This window comes from Ursus americanus, chromosome 34, assembly GCF_024610735.1.
Source record: "Ursus americanus isolate L20-20 chromosome 34, mUrsAme1.1.p, whole genome shotgun sequence".
NCBI classification, from domain to species: Eukaryota; Metazoa; Chordata; class Mammalia; order Carnivora; family Ursidae; genus Ursus; species Ursus americanus.
This window is the reverse complement of record NC_142160.1, coordinates 25133520-25152586: the sequence shown is the minus strand read 5'-3', so window position 1 is coordinate 25152586 and position 19067 is coordinate 25133520. Positions and strand designations below refer to the sequence as shown.

Genomic DNA, 19067 nt, shown 5'->3' with positions numbered 1-19067 from the left:
TTTAGTAAACGTAGACAGTTAAGCAAAATGAATAAAACAAAAGCTTTATTCTGGAGCATAACTACTATTTAGGTTTGGGAAATAAAGTCTTCCCATCTTTTCACATCAGTGTACTACTAATGGCTAACATTTACTGAGTACTTTCCCATGTGCCAGCTACTGTTCAGTTGCTTTACCTACATCAGTTTATTTAATCTTCAGAATAACTCCAAGGGGGTAGGTGTAGTAGCTCACATTTTACAGATAAGGAAAAGGAAGCACCAAACATTTGATTGATGGGATTTTTCATTTGTTTTTAATTTTTAGTGGTTTTTTAAGTAGGCTCCACGGTGGGCATGGAACCCAGCGCAGGGCTGAACTCACAACCCTGAGATCAAGACCTAAACCAAAATCAAGAGTCAGACGCCTAACCAACTGAGCCACCCAGGCGCCCCTTTAATTTTTAGTTTTTATGGAAATACTATTCATGTGGTTTTATAACCTACTTTTTACATTATTAATTATCCTTCTATGCAAATCTAGTATTCTGTTGTGTCCATTATATACTTAGTCATTTGTATCACAAGTTTTGGACATTTAAGTTATTTGCATACTTCAGTTATTACAAGATTTCTGTGAATATTCATTTAGCGAAATTCCAACCCTCCTCTCTGTCCTGATCTTCCTTCAATTTGGTGATCAAAAATTGTTTTAATTTGCATTTCTTTGATTACTCATTGATACTAAGTGTTTTTTATATATACTCATATGCTTTTTGTTTTCCTCTTCCATATATCGCTTTTTATTTCCCCAGCTGTATGTTGGTGTTCATCTTTTCCCTGTTACTTGCTCTAGTACTAAGCATTGCAAGCCTTTCTCATAGGTGAAGGTGGCGTGCTTAGGAAACTTCCCCACCCCAAAATTATATAAATATTCACTACTTTTTATACTTTGACACTCTTTTAATTCTGTAATTCATTTGGAATTGGGTGGAGAGGAAGGGTACGTTGTAGGAAAGAAAACTAACTCACCCCTCCCTCCCAAAATGACTTACTTGACACAGTTACTGAACAATCCATACTTTACCTCATTGGTTAGAAGTGCAGCCTTTGTTATGTACTACTTTCTGAAGCGTCATCACTTAAGAATTTCTCAGTTTTCTTGTTTCATTGATCTATTTGTTTACACTCCAGAACAAAACTTATTAACTCTTCTGTAGTATGGTTTTAATTAGTAATCCACATTTCTGTCCTTTCCATGTAAATATAATAAATTTCCTTTTTTCTTTTCTGTCAATGAGTTATTGCTAGAATGTCACCATTCACGGGTTCATATCTGCAAAATAATGATGCAAGATACTTATTTCTAACCAAAGAATTTGTTGCAATCTATTCTGTGTGGAGACACCGATACATGCAAAGCAGAGGTTTCGAAAAGTCCACCTGGCCCTCTGCACCAACATGGAAACCGTGAACATGCCAGTGTATTAGAATGATGTCACTCTAGCAACCTCTGCCTGCCTTTGGAAGGAATTTTGACTCGGTTTGTGTTTAATAGATCATGTTCCTTACATACCTTTTTTATATCTAGCCTTGCTTACTCAATTCAAAATAAGTGACCAATACCATTGTGAAAAGTTTCTGTAAATAATAAGAAGTAGTAATTTTATGGCTTTTGTGATAAAGTGAGGCTTGTTTTATTTATGTTGGGTTTTGTTTTTTCCCCCCCTCTAGGTAGCCTTTCCAGTAAATATATGACTCAGGGAAAAGCCTCAGCGAAGAGGACCCAGCAGGAATCATGAGGGAAGGAAAAAATGCAGCACTCTAAATGGCCACTCAGGCGTTCCCATTCACTTTGAAATTAGGTTCATTTCACAGGACACAGCAGCATAGATCAGGCTTCAACTTAACATTTAAGGGAAATGTCTGATTTTTTTTTAACTTAATGAAATTGTTAATGAGGGAAAAAAAATTTAATACAGTCTCACATACCACAAATCCCCATAGATGTAAGGATTTTAAGAGAAAGCCATGATGTATGTATTTAAGCCAGGTTTTATTTTTTTTTTAAGCCAGGTTTAAAAAAAAAAAAAGTGTAAGTAGGCCAGTATTCAGTGAATACAATTTCATGGTTTTTAATTCTTTCAAAGCACACTAAAAGTGGTGTGCTGATAAACCCTGAGTAAATTAACCCTTTTTTTCACCTACAAATCCCTTTTTTGTTTTGAAGAGGGGAAATTATATTTATTGTTTACTGAATCCTTGTGTGAAAGCATTCAAATATATGTGAACCGCTACTACTGTATTTACAATTTACAAACCTTATTTTATTGGTATTTGTGGAAGTGACAGCACGAACATGAGTACCTATTTATGCGAGCCTTCCGTGGGTCGGCAGCGCCACCGAGGGGCTCTGGGGGTTTTTCCCTAATTTTAAGTAAGTTGACATAGAAATACTATGCTCATAAAAATGAAGTAAGGAAAACCAGTAGTCCTGTTTGCTGCTAAAAACATTTTCAAAGGAAAAAATGACAGAAGAGCTTTTTACTTTTTATGATACTCATAAATTAGGGTGGAGAACTTTTAAAAATCCCTGAGGATTAAAGAGGCCATCTCAGCCAATCACAAGTTTGGTTGGTGTCATTTTGAGTCTGACTGGAGCCCTCCTGGAACTGTTTCTCTAACTCCACAAGCCCTCCAGAAGTAGTATGTGGTCAGAACTATGCCTCGGCTTATTTATCATTTTGAAATAAAATCAGAATTTCAACCTGTAATTTTATCCACATTACTTTCTAGCAAGAGTCCTAAATTTCATGAGGAAACCAGATGAAGGAGTGAGGGCAGTACAGCTCTGCTGCTCTTTATCCTGTGCTCCCTCTACTTGTGCTCAAGCGATCTGCTGCTGTTCTTTGACCCCACTGTGTGCCAAGCCCTGGGAATGCCCACAGGAGAGGCACAGGCTTGGTGGGATGAAGACAGAGAAGGATGGGATGGGTGTTTGCTGGGCAAGCGTTGCCACGTAGGAGAGGGCTCAGAAAATAACACGTGTGAGCCCTTCTTTTCACCTACTTGAAGACATACTGCAGTTTAAGAAGAATTCTATCAAAATCACCTACAGAATTTGGGAAGTTGTGGTAGAAAGGATTAGTGTTCATTCCTTACTCAGTTTGAATGAACCCAAACTCCTGAATTAACCGCATGAATTATGTACCCTGGGGCAGAAGCTGCTCTTCTTCTGATTTCTCTCGCTTCCAGCATGAAAATGAGCTTGACTGGGCACACAATTCTTGTCACATTTTCTTTGGAAAGCCTGTTAATGCTGTCTTCTGGCATGATAGCAGAAATTGGAGGCCAGCCTAATTTTTGTTCCCTTGTAGGTTTTTTTTGTGCTTGGATACTTGAGCGTTTACTTACCCCTGCAAGTTTTGTGTCAGTGACTTTTGTCTAAAACAAAAGCGAATCCCATGTATCTCCCTAGCCCAGTTTGGTTTTTTGGTTGTTGGTTTTCTCAGCTTGGGAGAGTATGTTCCTAATTTTTTTTTTTTCTCAAAAACACTTTTGTCTTTTTTCAGTATTTCTCTATCATCTTTTTCCTTCATCTTAGAAAAACTCAAATTTAATCTCCACATGACTGGCTGGATTTTTGATGTCATTTTGCTGTTTTCTGTCTCACATGAATTTTGTCATTTCACTTCTAATCATCCTCAATGTACTTCAACCAACTTCCCTTTTCCTCTCATTCGATTCTTATTATCTTCCTTTTCATGAAAACCATGTTTCCTTATATCCTTTTAAGAATGTTTAAAAGCTTCCTACATTTTATTCTAATTCCTGGGGGAGATTTCATTCCCTCACACTGATCCATGGGACCGTGACCGGTATTTGCCAGACCTGGAGAATGGATGACCCTTGACTTGGGCCCTGGTCACAGCCCCCTCTCAGCGCCCCAGCCAGGGGACCAGTGCATCTGCTCCCTGCTGAGGCCAGCTCCCAGGGCGTAGTTATCGTTCAAATGCAGCTGGCCTGTCCCTCTGCAAGCTCCACAAATGCTCCACTAGCATGATTTCCTTTCCTCTTTCTCCCAGGAACAAACAAGAAAATGAAGTCTATTCTCACAGCCCCAGTCTACACTTTCTAATCCCTTGCTCAGTGTGTACGGTATCAACAATATGCATACTTAGAGATGTTACTAAAACGTTCTGACATAACTTCAGTTTATTTTCATTTTCAAATGTGTTTCAGAAATGGTTCTATCTAAAAAAAAAAAAATCTTTCCTGAGTAGAAAAAAAAAGTCCTGGGTAGATAGGTCAATAGGGTTCATAGTGTTAAGGCAAAAAAACAAAAAACAAACAAAAAACTGAGAACAGAATTCAACAAACTTCCATAAAACAGTAAAGATGTGCTCAGTACTTTTTTCTTTGGAAGCAGGTGTGTTTGGACAACAGCAGTCGAGAATTTAGCACACTTCCCTGGGTGGAATTCTAGACTTAATGAAGGTCTCTGGCTCTGCCAGTTTTCCAGCTGAGAGGGTGGCAGTCCCCCTAACCTCATGGCAGTTCAGTTTCCATTGCCTATAAAATGGAAGTCACACCTGCCCTTTCACAGAGTAATGAGGATCAAGTGAGGTCTTAACGAGGAAAAACGCTTTTTTAAATGTCTAAAACCCTGGAACTAAGGCCCAAAGTACAACGTTGAACATTTCCCTATTTTAAGTTTTTAACCTATTGGTGGAAATCTAAATGTGGTTACAGCTTAACAACTCCCTCAACCATTACCACGCCCACCTCATGACACTGCAGGACAGCTGCTGCCCTGAGATAAGGGAGCCCACATATTTCTTATGTAGTCATGAAAACCTTCTAATGCCAATTTATCTCAGGGACCTGCACCAGTCTCAAATAACATTAGGTATGCCTGACCCACTAACAAGTACATTATATGACCTACCACTAACATGCAAAATAGCCAACCAAGTTAAAAACTGAGTAGTATTAAATAGATGAAAGAATTAAACAAAATGGTGGATCCTGAATCAGAAAATGTAGGACTAGATTTTTTAAACGCACTTTTTTTCTAACACACTATACTAGAAAGCCAGAGTTTGTGCATCATTTTTAAACTAGCCGTCCCAGTGCTCCTGCCCTACTCAGCCTAAAATTGTGAGGCTACCATGAGACAGTGTGCCCAAGGCTGCTGTTGAAATCTATGAAGTGCTACACAACAACATAACAATATTCCAACAATTAAGAATGACACATGGCATCTTTTTTTTTTTTACATTTTATTAACATACTTTATTTCTTAGAGCAGTTTCAGATTCACAACAAAATTGAATGGAAAGTGCAGAGTTTCAATATACTCCTTGTCCCCATACAAGCCCAAATCCTCCACTACCCACATCCCGCACCAGGGTGGGGTATTTGTTACAACTGATGAACCTATGTGGACACAACATTATCCCCAAAGTCCACTGTTTACATTAGGATTCATTCTTGGTGTGATATGTTCTATGGGTTTGGACAAATGTATATCCACCATTGTAATATCAGTTTCACAATATATGACCTCTTTAAATATCCATGAACAACTAGCAACGTTTATTGAGTTGTTACTACTTAGCTAGGTGCCATACATTCGTCTAGGGGCCTTTCATTCGATCTTCACAGTGTCTGTAGAAGGAAGGGCATGAGAAGTGAAACACCTTGTGCCAAATCACGCAGCTAATCAGATGAAGTCAAGACAAACCCCCCATACTACCATCCCCTAATCTCACTGTTTCTTTTGTGTTAAGCCAGGTTTAGAGGCAAAAATAACCATTCTCTTATTGTATTTCACTAGTAGGGAGACCAAACTACTAAGGAAATTTTGAACTCTCCGATCCTGTAGGTTTTAGGGGATGAAAGATAAACCGGGCTCTAAAACACACTTCACTGATTAGTTCTTTCCACACTGAAACACTAAGCAAGAGTCTATCCTCCCTAGAACCACCCCACCGTACCTCCTTTTCCCTTTACCTCTAGCACCGCCACGAGAAAAGCCACCTATCCTTTGGTTCTCCTCCTCCCGACTGCTAACCCTGCTGCACTTCTGTCCTCCCAGGATCTCTCATTCTTTCCTGGACTCTCCATTTACCAGGCTCCTATATATGCCTGGTATAATGCCTGGTGCTTAGGTGTATTTGAATTAACAGGCAGAATTAAAAGGCAGAAGCCCCTGAGCAGCCAAGACAAGGTCTGACAAACAACCGGATTGAACCGGTGTTCAATCAAGATTATTCGATGGTTCTCGCGGAGTGTTGACAGGGCTGCCCAATCACATATCCTCGGATTGGGCTGGGTTCCAAAGTCAGCACCTAAAAGCGAAAGTCGCATTAGCACCATCCTCCAATACCCCTTACAATACAGCATGCGTCGAGGGCGGGACGAGTAGGGGTGCGTTTGGGTGGTTTATTCCCCGACTCCGCGGTAAGTCTATGCTCTCAAGAACTGCCTAGCTCGACCAGAAGGGAAGACAAATGTATGTACCTGGGCCTGGGAACTTTCTGCTTTGGAAAGCACCAGCTCCGGCGCTCAGCTTTCCTAAGCACCTTTCCCAGAGACAGGTCGTGGAGCGACACGCCTCCAGAGTCCACAAGTCAGCAGTCACTCCACGTGCCCAAACCCCACTCCCCACGACACGCCGAGGTAGTCCTCGCGGAAACGACCTTGCGCCACCCCACCCCCACGCCCCAGGCCCGAGCGCGGCGCCCCGCCCTCCGCTCGTCACTCACGCGGCCCGCCCAATGGCGGCGGTGGGGGCGGGCCCGCGCGGGGCGGGGCCTGGGGCGCCGTGCGCCGGAGCCTGTGGCGTCAATGCGGCCGCCGTGTCCATGGAGAGAGGCTGAGGTGGCCGAGCTCCGGCCCGAGGCACCGGGGCTCCGGGACCGCGACGATGTCGGCTTCTTTAGTCCGGGCCACTGTCCGGGCTGTGAGCAAGAGGAAGCTGCAGCCCACCCGGGCCGCCCTCACCCTGGTGAGTGGCCGGAGCGCGCGGTCGGACGGATGACACTGGTTCACCTCCGCCCTCGTGAGGAGGTCACGGCGGCAGGGCGCCGGGCCCGCTCTGTGGCCGCCGCGTCGCGCCCTGCCCTCCTCGTCCGGGCTGGGGAGATAAACAAGCCCGGGCGGGGCTGCTCCGCGGGAGCCGGGCGCCCCGGGAACTACGTTTCCCAGCAGGCCGTGGGCGGCTGCATGCGGGGGAGGGGGGTAGTGGGGGGCGGCGGGGGCGGCCCGCTGCGAGCCCGGGGGCGCGACTGTGCTTGGGTCGCGGGCCTTTCAGAGCTCGGCGTGCGGGAAGCTGGGGGAGGGAACCGGGACCCCTGCCCTCGAGGTGCGCGAGGAGGGCGGAAGCTCGCCGGGGAACGACGGAGCGAGCGCGGCCTCAACAAAGCCCACCGCTCACTGAGATCAAGGCTGTAACGCACAAAGGGTTCCTTCCTGGGGTCGGGTAGGGGAAGCTTTTTGAAACACCCTCTGCTCCTCCAGCGTGCCTCGGCCGTGGTCGGCTCGCACAAAGGACAAAGAAGGATAAAAATTTCTGCCCTGAGTGAGCGTTGGGCGTTTTCTGGGTGAAAGGTCGAACAGACTGGGAGGGCACCAGAGAGTCCATACCGCAGATGCTCACCGCGGGGTTTACCACGCAGACGGGATCCGGGTTGCACTGTGCAGTTGTTTTGGGTTTTTTTGTTTTTTTAACTGAAGGAAAACTCACATAACATAAAATTAACCACTTTAAAATGTACCATTCAGTGGCGTTTAGTATATTCACAATGTTGTGCAACCATCACCTCTATCTAGTTCTAAAACATCTCACCCCAAGAAAACTCAGTATCCGTTAGCCACTTCTGTTTGCCATTTTGAAAGAGTTGGATTTCATAGGAAAGCTTACGAATCAGTCCCATTTCACTCTTGGTTAAGGAGAAGCCTTGGTGCAAGCATTCAGCACCTAGAGAGTAGGAAGTAGAGTGAGTCACGGATTCCATTCAAGCTAATGGTATAAAAAAGCCTGTTGTCAGAAAATCAGTTGTAGCAAAATAGAAGAAAGTTGTGATCAGGTGGGAGAATTCATTTTTATAATGGATCAGTGTTTTCAGCCTGTGCAGAGGTTATCCTGATTATTCTGTATTACTGTTTTCTGTACCACCAAGCCTGTGTTCGTGTCTGGAAGATAACATCATCAGATCTTGGAATTCTCCAAGGTCTTGAAATCCCAAGAACTAAAGGACATGAGTCATACTTTGTGTCTTTCAGTCTCAATTTAAAAATATTCAGAACTGAAAAGAATTCTACCACTGGTAATGGTAGAGCCAGAAAGAGGAGGTACAGAGATGCTTTTTTGCCTTTTGTTTGTCCATCATTTAGCATATTACCTGCTTTTTCAAAATCTCTGAGTCATTCCCTTCCTCTCCATTCATTGTCATTCAGCTGACATTTAAGACCTCCTGTGTTTCAGGACAAGAAATGAATTGAGTTACACAGCCCCCACCCTCCAGGGACACAGTTGTGGGCCAGGCCTTTGCCACCCCTAGAATTACTAGGGATAATAACACAGCTCGCATTCTCAGACCTGCTCTCCATACACTTGCTCCTGCTTCATGACCTGTTAGCAGGCTAATTCTGCTAACAGAATTGTGTCAGTTCTTTATCTTGTCAATTCTTAGTTCACAAGTGCTCCATGTTGCCTTTGATCAAGTGTTCTGATCAACTTGACAAAGTCCATTGTCTGAATTTAGCCTGTTTAACTGTCTAGCTAACTTCAGAAGTTCCTTTCCCTGTAGCCTTAGCTGGTCCCAAAGAAAAAGCAGGTCCTCGATGCTTTTTCACCCACGGCCTGCATAGCAGGCTTGCAGTCAGTCATTTTAATCCTGGCATCTGTTCCCTAGTCTCAGGACACTGTGGCATGCGTGAATTGCTGTCTGTTCTTAGTTTTTGAGCGTTTTTGCAAACATTGTAAATCCCAGCATCATTCTTCATGCTCAGAGAGAAGTTAATTCATTATGTGCAATGAGTGCTTTCAGACTTAACTTTCTAGTGGCACCTAGTTGAGAAGGACTAGGAAACAATATGTTACTTGAGCCCCAATAAGGAGCTGTTAATTCATTGAAGGACAAGTACCAGAAGTCCTTTGGAACAGTGACCAAGCAGTAATTTGTATATTTAGGCAGTTTAAGAAGTTTCTCCAGGAAACAATTGGAAGTAGCCTAAACATGTAACAATGAGACGTTAGTTAAATAAGAGTAGATCCAGTTGGTGAACTATTATGTAGTCACTGTAAATAATGATTTTTTTTTTAAGTTTGGGAGTCATAACTCTTCATTCTTTAACATACTATCTCTGTGTCAGTCATTTAATCTGTAATACTTAAATCACAGAATCGTAAGAATAAGGTGATGCATATAAACCATTAAACGCCTGGAAGGTACTCAGTAAATGGTTAATATGTTTATTACTATGTATTGCACGAGAAACATGTTAAACTGTTTAAAATGTAGGCTACAAAATATACACATACAGAGATGAATAGGAAAGGACAAAAGGGAAAACACCACAATGCCACCTATAGCTGTTAAAGAATGAGTTAAAATAAAATACTGTTCATTGGCTGCTTTTTATCTACCATCTTTTAAACACTAAAACACCACATTTATAATGAAATTAAAATAGGTTGTAGTTGTTGGGACATGTTTAGTGTACATAATCATGGAGTTAGCTTTGGTTTTAATTTTGTTTTCTTGAACGGCAAAATATTAAAATTGGGGAAATACTTAAGGAAATACAGTGTTGAGGATGAAAAGCTTCTGATACAAAAACGGACTAAAAATCTTAAGTGCCTTTTGTCTTGTTCTGAGATCTACCTGTGAGTAGATTAAAAACCATCATTATATTTCATTTAGTTTCAGGAATATTAAACTTTAATTCATTGGCCAAATCTCAGGTGAATAAGTCATTAATTATATATACATTTCTTAGAAAAGTATAGGTGTCTTAGTTGTTTCGGGGGTGTGCATGGAAATTGGAAGGCTTCCGGGCCTGCAGCACGTTGTTTAGTTGTGAATTTTTCGGACTATTTGTCAGATTGAGTGTACTATTGTAGAGTTGCCAGAGCCTGCAAATAGATGTAGAGCCCAGTAGGCTCCTCAGCTTCTGCCTGGTCCTGAGATACAGAAAGTATTTTTGTATTTTTTGTAGCTAGCATTTTCTTTTCAAGTGTCACGTGTTCCGTTTTAGTCATTCTGAATTGTTCTGAAAATCAAATCCCTCACTTAGAAAATTATAAGATCTGTATCTTTCCCCTTAAATAAGTACTCAGCTGGGTTTCCATCATTAATAACACTCCTCCCAATGGAGTATGTTTGGTTTTGGCCCAAGACAGGAAAATTAAGAAAGACTCCTTTTGGTTCCTATAATGACAGTTCGCAGGCACACAGGCTGCTTTTCCCTTAACAGTATAGAGGTGTGGAGTCAACCACTTTGGGATAGGTGGACCATTCCGTGAATTGTTTTTATTTACTGTGTGTGTAAGTGTTTTCTACTAAGAATTGGGAAAAGAAGAAAACAACATTATTTTGTAAAATCAAATTCGGTAATTTAATAATCACAAGGTAAAAACACATGGGGCTGTTGACAGAGTAGTGTGTACACCCTGTCGTCTTTGTTTTGGTCATGCAGCAGTGAACCCTCCTCACCTTTGACTCCCCAGCATTACAGGGCAAGTTGTACTTGCAGTAAATACTTTCCCATGGTTGTGCCTTTTTTTTTTTTTAACTTATCGGAAATCCTCTGCTCTTTGACAGTAATTAGATTAATTTCTTCAGGACTCAATGTGGGAAATAAGATCATGAGAATAACAGAAGCTAATTTTTACTGACAATTGTTTAGAAGGGTAAATGAGCATTTTTTAAACTTTTTTTTTCAGAAATATTCCTGTAACTATTTGCCGTTAATATGCTGAGATCTCAAAAGAAAAAAAAAAAACGTAATTCTGCTCTTCTCCTCCTTCTTCCCATGGCATACTGTTCCCTGTTGTCCACTGTTGTCCCACTGGTTGGCTCCTGTTCTGTTAGAATCGTGGGAAAAGGCCTTTATAAACCACCTACTGGTGGTGATTTCTTTTTTTAACCTTTTTTTTTTTTCCCAGTTACACACAATAAGGATATATGTACACATCCGCCATATATTAATAATTGAAGTCAGGGTTTCACTAAACATTCATCTTTATTAAGTGTAATACACTGTTTTCTTTTCTAGTTTTTTTTTTTTTTAAGATTTTTATTTATTTATTTATTTGACAGAGAGAGAGAGAGAGCCAGCGAGAGAGGGAACACAAGCAGGGGGAGTGGGAGAGGAAGAAGCAGGCTCCCAGTGGAGGAGCCCGATGCGGGGCTCAATCCCAGAACGTCGGGATCACGTCCTGAGCCGAAGGCAGACGCCTAACGACTGAGCCACCCAGGCGCCCCTCTAGTTTGTTTTTTAAAAAATTAACTAGTGGCAGCCTTCTAAATTGGTTTCATGGCCTTTCTAAATTGGGTCCACACTCTGTTTCAACATCCTCATCTGGCCAAGCCCCCACCAGATAGGCCAGAAGAGCACACTTTGAAGCCATCCTCTCGGTCTGCTGCTTTAGCACAGGCTTGGGTTTTGGCTACAGTTACTTCCGAGTCATAGGTCATAATGTCCACTCTGGGATTCCACAAACCAATAAAATGCCAATAAAAAAAACTGGAGGACCAGCACAGCATTGCCAGCTAAGGAGCTAATAAAACAAAGTAGGAAGGACATGATCTCTTCATTAATACACTCATCATTGTAAAGTATCAGGTTTATATTGAGCTCTTTGTGCCTGGCACCGTTCTGAATGTAGTTCATGAGTTCATGTATTTAATCCTCACAAGAATCCCGAGGAGGAGGGTCTGTTCTCCCGGTTTAAGCCAAGTAACAGGCTTGGACCCAGCTAGGAAGTAGGGCAGGAATGCCCTGGAACAGACTCCGTCCCCTGACAGCGCGGTGAAAAAGCAGATAGGATCCAAGAGTAGAAATTCAGTAGCTGTTGGAAAATTGCACTTCCCAAGAAAGTGGGATTGGTGATGCTGACCCATACACATACCCTGCGTTGTGGCATTTTCCTCATTTTGAGGACAAATGGGCTAGGTAATTAAACAGCATTGCTCCTGAAAAATTCCTCCCTGTGCTTGTTTCTGTAGTTGACTGGCTTAGTTCTGTTCATCCTGAGATGAATGTTGTTTTAAGCCTCATTTAGTAGCTGTGTGAACATGTGGGGGGACTGGCATGAGAGGCACCCTCAAGTTGATGCTGCTACGTTGTTTCCTCCATGCATTTTGATGGATTTGAAATAGATTTGGGGTAAGCCCAAAAAAAAACAAAAACAATAGAGTTAATAATCAAAAGGAAAAATGCCTGAAGGTTGGCTCCCCCAGCGAGTACTTGATTGATTCATTGGCTGTTGGGTGCCTTCTTTGTGTCTGGAATTGTACTTGTTGCCGAGCATAGAGTAGGAGCACAAAACAGATGCTGCCTAGAAAACTCAGATTTGTGGTGTAAGTAGAGAGAACCAGAGAACTTAGGACAGGGAGCTGATCGTGACTGGGGGGAATAAGATTCAAAGAATCTTGGGGCGCCTGGGTGGCACAGCGGTTAAGCATCTGCCTTCGGCTCAGGGCGTGATCCCGGCGTTCTGGGATGGAGCCCCACATCAGGCTCCTCCGCTATGAGCCTGCTTCTTCCTCTCCCACTCCCCCTGCTGTGTTCCCTCTCTCGATGGCTGTCTCTCTCTCTGTCAAATAAATAAATAAAATCTTAAAAAAAAAAAAAAAAGATTCAAAGAATCTTGCTAGAAGGTATTTAAAAAAAATGTTTTATGTTGAGGAGAGTTCATGTATTTGTATATAAAAGCCACAAGGTACTCCGACAAGAATGGAATATAAATTTGTCAGATGAATTTGCTAAAGATAGATTTGAGTCGTCTTAAAGACTAGGAAACGTGAACTCCAAGGCTTTAAAGAAAGCAGGTTTTGTAGCTAAAAACTTAATAACTTGTTCTTTTTTCAGACACCTTCAGCAGTAAACAAGATAAAACAGCTTCTTAAAGATAAGCCTGAACACGTAAGTAAAACCAATCAGATGAATAGTCAGTAAATAATTGAAGTTATATTTTCACAATGAATTTATCTTGTGATAAACTATGTTTTCGTTGGTTGGGGGTTTTTATTTAGGAGGTAAAAATGCACTCACGATTTTTAGAGATTCAAATAAAATATAACGGGGTATTCAGTGAAAAAGACCTCATTTTGTGACCCCAGACTCTGGGTTGTCTTCCATCCTTTTAAGAGGCTACCTCTGAAGTGTCCTAAGTGAGACAGTCTGTATGTTTTTATCTGCCTGCACTGGGGTTTCTCAGCCTCCGCACTATTGATGTTTTGGACCGGATAATTCTTTGTTGGGGGCGGACTGCACGATGTTTAGTAGTAGCGCTGGCCTCTGCGCACGAGATTCCGCTGGCACCGCCCCACTCCTCAGTTGTGACAACCAGTAATAATTCCCCGAGGGGAACTGCTGGCCTAGGTCATGCTTGTTATGTTTGTGTATCTCTTTCCGTACTTAGAGAAAAGCATTCCATACATGCTGTGGTTATGCTTTGCTTTTTGCCCCTAATAATACAGCTTGAAGTTCTTTACAGACATTACAGAAAGACCCACCTCATCCTTTTTTATAACTGCATATGTTAGTGTATTTCATTGAACAGGTTTTCTTTATTTAGCCAGTCCCCCATATTAAAGGTCTTTGGGGTTGTTTATATCTAGTGCTGACACAAATATCATTCAGCAAGTATTTGGTGTTTGTAGTGTGCCGGGCCCATGGTTCTAGAAGACCGGGCCTGTAAGCCTGGTTTAGTGCACTGATGTAGGCTGTCCTCCTAGACCGCAGAATTCTTGGGGAGGGGTGTGTACATCAACGTCATCACATTGCCTGTGGAATATTGTAAATTATAGCCAAGTACTAAACTATTAATATGTAGTAGTTAGACTATGGAGTGGTTTCTAGGTTCTGTTGTACGACCTACATTACAATGTGATGAAGTTCTGGCACATTGCTCCTAAGAATTATTAAATGCTAAAAGATATCGGTATGCCAACTCCGTTTGGATAGACTAATGAAAAGAGTATATACGCATCGACCAAATGAAACACTGGTTTAGCTGAGCGTAGCTGTGAGGGATGACAACGACATGCAAAGGATGGAGCAAACACTTCATTGGGTGTCATTGCTGGCACAAGCAGTCCCTTTTCCAAATTCCAAGTACCTAAAGCTGTATTTGCCTGTATTCTGTAAGTATCTGTGTTCATTCCTAGTAGTTGGACTTGCTCCTTGCTTGAGTCTTCCCGTTTATAGAGATGAAAGCTAAGTCAAGTCAGTACTTAGGACATGTGCTCCAAAATTTCAGCTAGACACTTTATTATTGATCATGCCGAATACGTGAAACGCCCTTACACGTTCTCTCAGCTCGCACTCTGAGAGTGAATAAAACCACAGTTCTGTCTCCTTGTTTTTAAGGACAGAAGAGAACTACTGTCAGAATGCTTCAGCTCGTCAAAACTCCCAGGCAGCTTAGCATTCTAACTCCCACTCTCACCAGATGTCTTCCCACTCCTGTGGTTGCTTTTCTGAAGCAAGTACACGTAGCTGCTTTTAAGAAAATCAGGATCTGCTTGGTGAAATCATACTTTTTATGATGATACTTTTACTGTATACTTCAAAAAACCAGATAGGACCCAAGAGTAGAAGTTCGGTAGATATTGTTAGAAAATAGACATCGGTATTTTAAAAGTTCAGTTTCTGGTAACTTCCTAAACTTCTTAAGGTCTGTGTTGGCTGCAGTCTTTTGATTTGTGGTCCTCGAGAATGTTTGCACAGTTCTGCCTTAGAATTAAGACCCTGTGTAGAGGCAGTATGATTGCCAGGGGAAGGCCTGTGTTGACCTCAGTGAACCTAACCATAGGGAAACTTCCTGAGACCATCTCATGCGATGAGGTGGAGCACAAATGTTTTTGAAGAAGTGAGAATTTGTAAGGAGTCATCTCTGCCATCAGATACTTTTCTTTTTCCTTAAAAAAAAAAAAAAGTGATTATTCACATTTAGAATTAAAACTCTTCCTTTAAGGGACACCTGGCTGGCTCAGTTGGTAGAACATGTAAGTCTTGATCTCAGGGTTGTGAGTTCAAGCACCCCAATGAGCAGAACTTACTTTAAAAAACAAAAACCTCTTCCTTTAAAAATGTGATGCCCAACCTAAATGGCTAATAGCAAGGGTTAAGTAGTTAACATGCATTGGTATAGTAGACTACTGCTAAGGCATTATATGCGAATGATAATTGTGAAAGTTATTCACGTGGAAAGATGATGTCTTAAGTGACGAAAGCAAATCAGAGAATTAAGATTTATTCCTGCTCTAATAAAGCTTGTGTTTAGATTATAAGTATATATGACGAGGACTGGAAGAAAAAAGGAAAAAAAATATGTTTTCTGTAGAGTGGTGATGACTATGGTTTTGGGGGAGTTTTTCCCCCTTTGTATTGTTTTGGGATTTTTGCATATAATTGTTTTTATTGTTTTAGGATCCACACTAGTGTTGCAGTGCCATTTGTTAAATAGCTAAATTTTTTAAGTGCTTGTTCCCCCTTCCACTTACACTTCCTAAAGGGACATTTTATAGCAAGAAATCTAATCTGCTATTTCTCTTTAAGCTTATGAAGAAAGCAAATAATGTCAAATAGCCAGGGTTTTTATGAATGTTTAATACATACTACTTTAAAACTAAGTTTATATTTACACTGCTTTTTCAGGTAGGTCTGAAAGTTGGTGTCCGAACCAGGGGTTGTAATGGCCTTTCTTATACTCTAGAATATACAAAGACAAAAGGAGATTCTGATGAAGAAGTTGTTCAAGATGGTGAGTTTTAAGCATATATAGTGCTCGCTATGAGGTAGGGTGGTTTGACAGACTTTCATATATCAAGTGATTTATACACAGCAGCTGAGTGAGAATGGTACCATATTGTTGCCCGTATTGCAGATGAAGAGACTGAGGCATGGAGAGGTGAAATAGCTTGCCTACGGTCACTCGTCACTCGGCTAGTTCAGTGGCCTGGTGAAAAGTTGAACCTAGTCAGGTTCCCTCCAGAGGCTGTGCTCTTCTCATTTGTTTGTTTGTTTCAATTACAAAAGATAATCATTGTGTGCAGAAAGGTTTTAAAATGCTAAAACTTCAGACCAAACCATCCATTTTTGTGGGAAGCAGCAGTTTGACGTCTATACCAAATAAGTAATGTCATCTCATGCTTTCGAGGAATCTGTATTTTAAATTTTTATTAAAAATGTCAGTGTTTTAATTCTCTCTTGCCCCCTGCCCCTACCCAATAATCTGATAAAACCTATTTAAAACAGAATAATGCCACAGCCTTGGGGGAAGTTCAGCGTGCAGGGGTATTTCAGTGGTGGCTCTGCGTCAGAGCTGTGCTCTTAGCTGGCTTGCAGGTTCCTACTGTTCATCCCATTAAACTGAAATTACTGATCGATAATGACACGTTTGTTAATATGTTGTTTTTTAAATCACTACATAAAATACCTTAAGTATTAAATTTTTTCAGAAGATGAGCTCTAACAATTACATACAGTTTATAGTTGAGTAAGCACTCAGTTTCTTATAAGGAAGGAAGCTTTCTTAAACCGATTATATTTACGAAGATACCAGCCTCTCCCTGCATAATTCCAGGGAGTTACATTACTGCCAGTTTTCCGGCCCATGAGCAGAAGAACAAAATAGCCTCACAGGCCTTATGACCCCAGCCCGGGGTATCACAGTCCTGTATGTGTCTCGGCTTGCCAGTGTGTCATGTGTATGGATGTCAGTGCAGGCTTTTCACATATTATTGACTCTCTTTATAGAAGTCTCACTGAGAATACACATTTCCTTCATGTTGCAAATTAGAAAAACGCGTGCAGTATAGTGAAAAGCGAATTCTGGTTTTACATGGAATTGTGGAATACGCTTCCCTACCAGTGTCTAGCCTAGTAGCATTGTGTTTGACATAGATGATTGAGTGGAAAAGAAGGGAGACAGGGAACTGAGCACTAATCTCTTAGAGGAAATAATGAGACAGATTCAGAAGCTCCCTGTCTGACTTTGTCAGTGGTTACTATTTAAAAAGTTCACTTGTGCTTTGAATCAGCAGGTTCCATAGACCCGCAGGCTTTATGTGACACGTGTTTTCTTCTCCCCAAGGAGTCAGAGTGTTCATCGAAAAGAAAGCACAGCTAACACTTTTAGGAACAGAAATGGACTATGTTGAAGATAAATTATCCAGTGAGTTTGTTTTCAATAACCCAAACATCAAAGGAACGTGTGGCTGTGGAGAAAGCTTTAATATTTGACTACTCTGGCTGTAAGCTCCAGGAAAACTCATGGAAGTCCTAGGGCTTACTGAAGAAACCATGTGACTGTCACGTGCTTAAAGTTTATAATGTATGACTGCCTTACGAGGAAAATAAAATGATGCGTTTGAAAGTGAAGCCAGTGTGTTAGATTCCAGGAGCAGCGATATTTGTATTCTTTTTAGAGGGCAGAAAATGAGAAGCCATTGCTCTCTTTGGGTCATTTTCCTGATTTGTAAAGAAAAAAAAAATCCTACCCTGCACTTAATTGTCTTGCATCCTTTCTGTTAGAACCAGTTTCATGAAAGCTGCCTGCCCGGGAGGATTTCAGAAAACGTATTTTTAATACACGTGCACTCCATAGTTTGCTGTTGAGAGTGGCGCGAACGTGCATTTCCCGACCAGATTGATGGCTCGGAAAATTCAAAGGCAGAAGATCCTGACTGCGGGCTTGACGTGGAAGCGCACTGGTTTTTTACCCAAACTTGGCACGGCATTCCTACGTTTTTGTCCGCAGTTTCGTTATCAGATGCCTCATTTCCTTTCCTCTTTAGCAGCACCAGCCAGTAGAGGAAAGTATCGAACAAAGATGTCCTTGAACTGCAGTGCAGAACAGTTCTGCGCGACGGCGTCCAAAGGTAAGAAATACCTCACCCACTACTTTGAGTCCATTTCTTTTGCCGCCCAAAACGTCCCTTCAGAGGTGGCATCTCAAGCTGGCTTAGATCCTTTTGGTTGAAAGGTGTCCTAAAAGCCATCCAGCCCACTCCCTCGATTCTGTGCCTGGGGAAGCGACCCCCAGGGAAGCTGCAGGACGTTCGTCCACCCTCACACTGTGGGCCGCGTCGCGGCAGAGCTGGGACGACTCTCGCTCCCCTTCCGGGTCGGGGACATCAGCTCTGCAGTCTGAGGCGGTCAGGGAAGATCAGTGTGTGGTCTGGCTTATCTGGTTGGCGTTTTGATAAGATTTCTTTGTAATTTGATGAAGATCCTATTGAGTTTATTTTGAGTGAGAATCTTATTTTAAAACCCACTTATGTGAATTACCATCTTGTTTCTTTAGAACTTTGAAACAGTGGTTTATGCGAGCAGAGAAGACATTTGTAGCAACCCGGAAATGTCCTTTCCGAATATAATAGTCATTTTGAAGCAGAACATGAGGGTCTTTTCTTACAATTCCTAATACGTGTACACTTTCTGGATCTCAAGTTCAATGACACATTCTTAACCTAACATTTTCATCACCAACTTTTCTCTGACAGCGTTCTGTCATTTGGTTACTGATTTTCCTGGGTTTGACATACTAAGTGTTCTATGAGATGACACATATGCTTTTTTTGAGAGCTGATTTTCATGAATTGAAGTAGTTGTCCCCTTTACGTCCGTTGTATTTACTGAAGTACCCAGCACAAAATGCACCACCACCTAGAGCCGGAGCTGCATGTAAATGCTCGTGAGTCCATATTGTTAATGTAATTGTCAATCCACTTATAATCTGTGCAATACTGAACGTATGTAGAGACTGAGTTGTCAATAAAAAAGAACATGGCCTCTTTGTGATCATAAAATTGCCTTTTCTTTACAAGGAAGAAGGGTTTGGGAGTA

General features: G+C 41.7%; 3 protein-coding genes across 12 annotated transcripts in view; all 3 read left to right on the top strand.

Annotated features, from left to right (window-relative positions):
• TUT7 (terminal uridylyl transferase 7) overlaps positions 1 to 2752 on the top strand; it is a 62753-nt gene extending 60001 nt beyond the window's left edge. For all 9 annotated transcript variants that reach the window (XR_015722868.1, XR_015722867.1, XR_006776733.2 and 6 more), the window contains one exon: positions 1713 to 2752. Coding sequence is in view for 5 of the 9 variants with exons in the window: in XM_045780935.2 (XP_045636891.2) it covers positions 1713 to 1780 (68 nt within the window). In the remaining 4 variants the exon portion in view is untranslated. The remainder of the gene's footprint in view (positions 1 to 1712) is intronic.
• Positions 2753 to 6788: 4036 nt separating this feature from the next.
• On the top strand, positions 6789 to 19030 carry ISCA1 (iron-sulfur cluster assembly 1). 2 transcript variants are annotated; one of them, XM_087858747.1, is made up of 4 exons: positions 6789 to 6990; positions 13083 to 13136; positions 15876 to 15981; positions 18017 to 19030. In XM_087858747.1, exons 1-4 carry the CDS (start codon positions 6910 to 6912, stop codon positions 18199 to 18201), a joined length of 426 nt encoding a protein of 141 aa, XP_087714873.1. In that variant the 5' UTR covers positions 6789 to 6909; the 3' UTR covers positions 18202 to 19030. The 2 variants fall into 2 exon arrangements, with proteins under 2 accessions (XP_087714873.1, XP_045636897.1); XM_045780941.2 differs by lacking the exon at positions 18017 to 19030 and adding an exon at positions 17314 to 17600 and having other exon boundaries at positions 6802 to 6990.
• C34H9orf153 (chromosome 34 C9orf153 homolog) overlaps positions 18017 to 19067 on the top strand; it is a 32598-nt gene continuing 31547 nt past the window's right edge. Inside the window, exon 1 of the mRNA XM_045780937.2 lies at positions 18017 to 18100. The gene's annotated coding sequence lies outside the window, so the exon portion shown is untranslated. The remainder of the gene's footprint in view (positions 18101 to 19067) is intronic.